This window comes from Euprymna scolopes, chromosome 45 (assembly GCF_053919585.1).
Source record: "Euprymna scolopes isolate OS-2025 chromosome 45, ASM5391958v1, whole genome shotgun sequence".
Taxonomy (NCBI): domain Eukaryota; kingdom Metazoa; phylum Mollusca; class Cephalopoda; order Sepiida; family Sepiolidae; genus Euprymna; species Euprymna scolopes.
In genome coordinates this window covers 38,008,971-38,011,470 of record NC_136526.1, presented here as the reverse complement: position 1 = coordinate 38,011,470, position 2,500 = coordinate 38,008,971, and the positions used below count along the sequence as shown (strand labels likewise).

Here is a 2,500-nt window from a genome sequence, read left to right as displayed (position 1 = left end):
CTCCAAATACCCAGTCAATGCCTAATTAAAATATATAACACAAAAATGCAATGAAGTCACGCAATGGAGATTTCTTGGTGTGGGGTTATATGTCATGTTGTTTCCAAGTGTTCGCTCTAAGTATTAATACTTTCTTGTTTCGCGCCTAATAATATATGCATATTCTTTGTCAATGTTCGATTTGCTTTCCTCACTATAGGTAAGAAGCCAATCGGAGTGACCTCCAGCACCACCGAAATTACACCAACAACCGACAGAGATGGCATACTTACATCCACACCACCACCCACAGGCGACGGTTTTTGCAGCTTTACATACAAGCAAATCAACGCAGCCATGAGAAGTAAGTATTATTCTAATGTTTCGCAACAGCTGACGCTTGTACGAGATAAATATGTCGAAATGTCACGGAAAGGGTTAAAAATGAATAGTATACGAAGTGTCGATATTCACATTCACCTGATCCAACCTTTTGGGGGAAAAAGTTGAATATCGTTCTGGTATTGGATCCGTAGAACTTCCACGGAATGGGAAATATTGAGTCATTTATATTCCTTTCTTAGTTAAACCGTATGTTACACTCTGAAAAGGAGCAAATATAATCTTGGAAAGCTAAATTACTTCAAAACGAACAAATTCACGAAATTTGGCTTTACGAAGGCCAATCTGGCAACCCTGGACCAGAATATGAGAGTGGCTTGCCTTCTTTTGGTGTTGGCCTTCTTTTTTTTTTTTTTTTAAAGCTGTTTGGCTTTCAAAAAATTGTATGTGTCCTTTTTCAAAGCGTAACGTATGACTTAATTAAGGGGTGAAGGTTGTCTAAAAGTCAAATTTCGAGAATTGTGCCTTTTTTTTTTGTAACCAGTTTGACTATCAAAAATTGTTTTGTTTTTTTTCTTCCAAAGCGTAATGTATGAATTAACTAAAGTAGGAAGTTGCCTGATGGGGTTGTTTAAAGCCAAATTTCGTGATTTGGGCTTTTTTTTTTACCCTTTGACTTTCAAAAATTGTTGTTTTACTTTCAAAGCGAATTAACCAAGGAGAGAATGTTTCCTGGTTGGTTTGTTTAAAGCCAAATCTCGTGAATTGGGCCTTTTTTTCTTGTCAAAAATTTTGGGTCAGTTTCGTGATGATGGTTTGATATTAAATATCAAACTAAGTTTTTATGATTTTTTTTTTAAATTTAATATTTTTTTAAAATTTATTAATTTTTTTCAAATTTATTAAGTTTTTTAAATTTATTAATTTTTTTTATTTGTTATTTTTAATTCATTATTTTTTTTAAATGCATATATATTTTTTTAATTTATTTATTTTTTAATTATTATTTTTTTTTAATTTAATAATTAAAAATTTATTTATGTTTTAATTATTATTTTTTTAATTTAATAATTAAAAAAAAAATTATTAAATGCTGGTTTCATTTTTTTCTTTTAGTTTCCGAGCACGATTTTGTGTTCGTTGACAATGGCGAAGTTATTGACGGACGAAATGGACAGAAAGTGGCTATCCAGCACCTCTTCCCTGGGGGTCCCAGTTTGGTACACGCCGCAGTATATTCTAAACAGTACAGCAAAGCTTATTTATTTAAGGGTAAGTATCAGTCTAAACCAGGGATCTTCAAACTACGGCACTCAGGCCAGATCCGGTTCGCCGAATTCTTTAATTCGGCCCGCGGAGCTCTTATAGAAAATGTAAACATATTTAGGAATTAAAAAAATAAAAAAATGGAGATGTGTGAAAATAGTGTTTTTTTCCTTTTGTTTAGAAAATGGTTAAAAGGATGAGGTTTGGGAGAACCAGATTCACTAAAAAGTTAAACCAATAAGCAAAAGAGTATAAAACACGTTCATGTCATTCAAAAAAAATGGTCTGCATAGTTCTAGAATGTCAGTAATATGCCCCCTCCCCCGTTCGAAAACTTAAAAGACTTCTTGTCGAAACATAATTTCATCTTACGTGTAATAATAACAAAGAATATGGAATACGGATCTCATTTAAAGTTTTCTTTTTTCTCTTTTTTTTTAATTCCATTTCTTCTCTTTTTTTTAATTCCATTTCTTTTTTTTTTTAATTCCATTTCTTCTTTTTTTTTTAATTCCATTTCTTTTTTTTTTAATTCCATTTCTTTTTTTTAATTCCATTTCTTTTTTTTAATTCCATTTCTTTTTTTTTTTAATTCCATTTCTTTTTTTTTTTAATTCCATTTCTTTTTTTTAATTCCATTTCTTTTTTTTTTTAATTCCATTTCTTCTTTTTTTTTTAATTCCATTTCTTTTTTTTTTTTAATTCCATTTCTTTTTTTTTAATTCCATTTCTTTTTATTTTAAATTCCATTTCTTTTTTTTTAATTCCATTTCTTATTTTTAATTCCATTTCTTTTTTTTTAATTCCATTTCTTTTTATTTTAAATTCCATTTCTTTTTATTTTAAATTTCATTTCTTTTTGTTTTAAATTCCATTTCTTTTTTTTTAATTCCATTTCTTTTTTTTAATTCCA

General features: G+C 29.0%; 1 protein-coding gene across 1 annotated transcript in view; it reads left to right on the top strand.

Annotated features, from left to right (window-relative positions):
• LOC145269458 (matrix metalloproteinase-19-like) overlaps nucleotides 1-2,500 on the top strand; it is a 29,894-nt gene that overhangs the window by 20,961 nt on the left and 6,433 nt on the right. Inside the window, exons 7-8 of the mRNA XM_080125133.1 lie at nucleotides 200-343; nucleotides 1,438-1,593. Of these exons, the coding sequence (XP_079981259.1) occupies nucleotides 200-343; nucleotides 1,438-1,593 (300 nt within the window). The remainder of the gene's footprint in view (nucleotides 1-199; nucleotides 344-1,437; nucleotides 1,594-2,500) is intronic.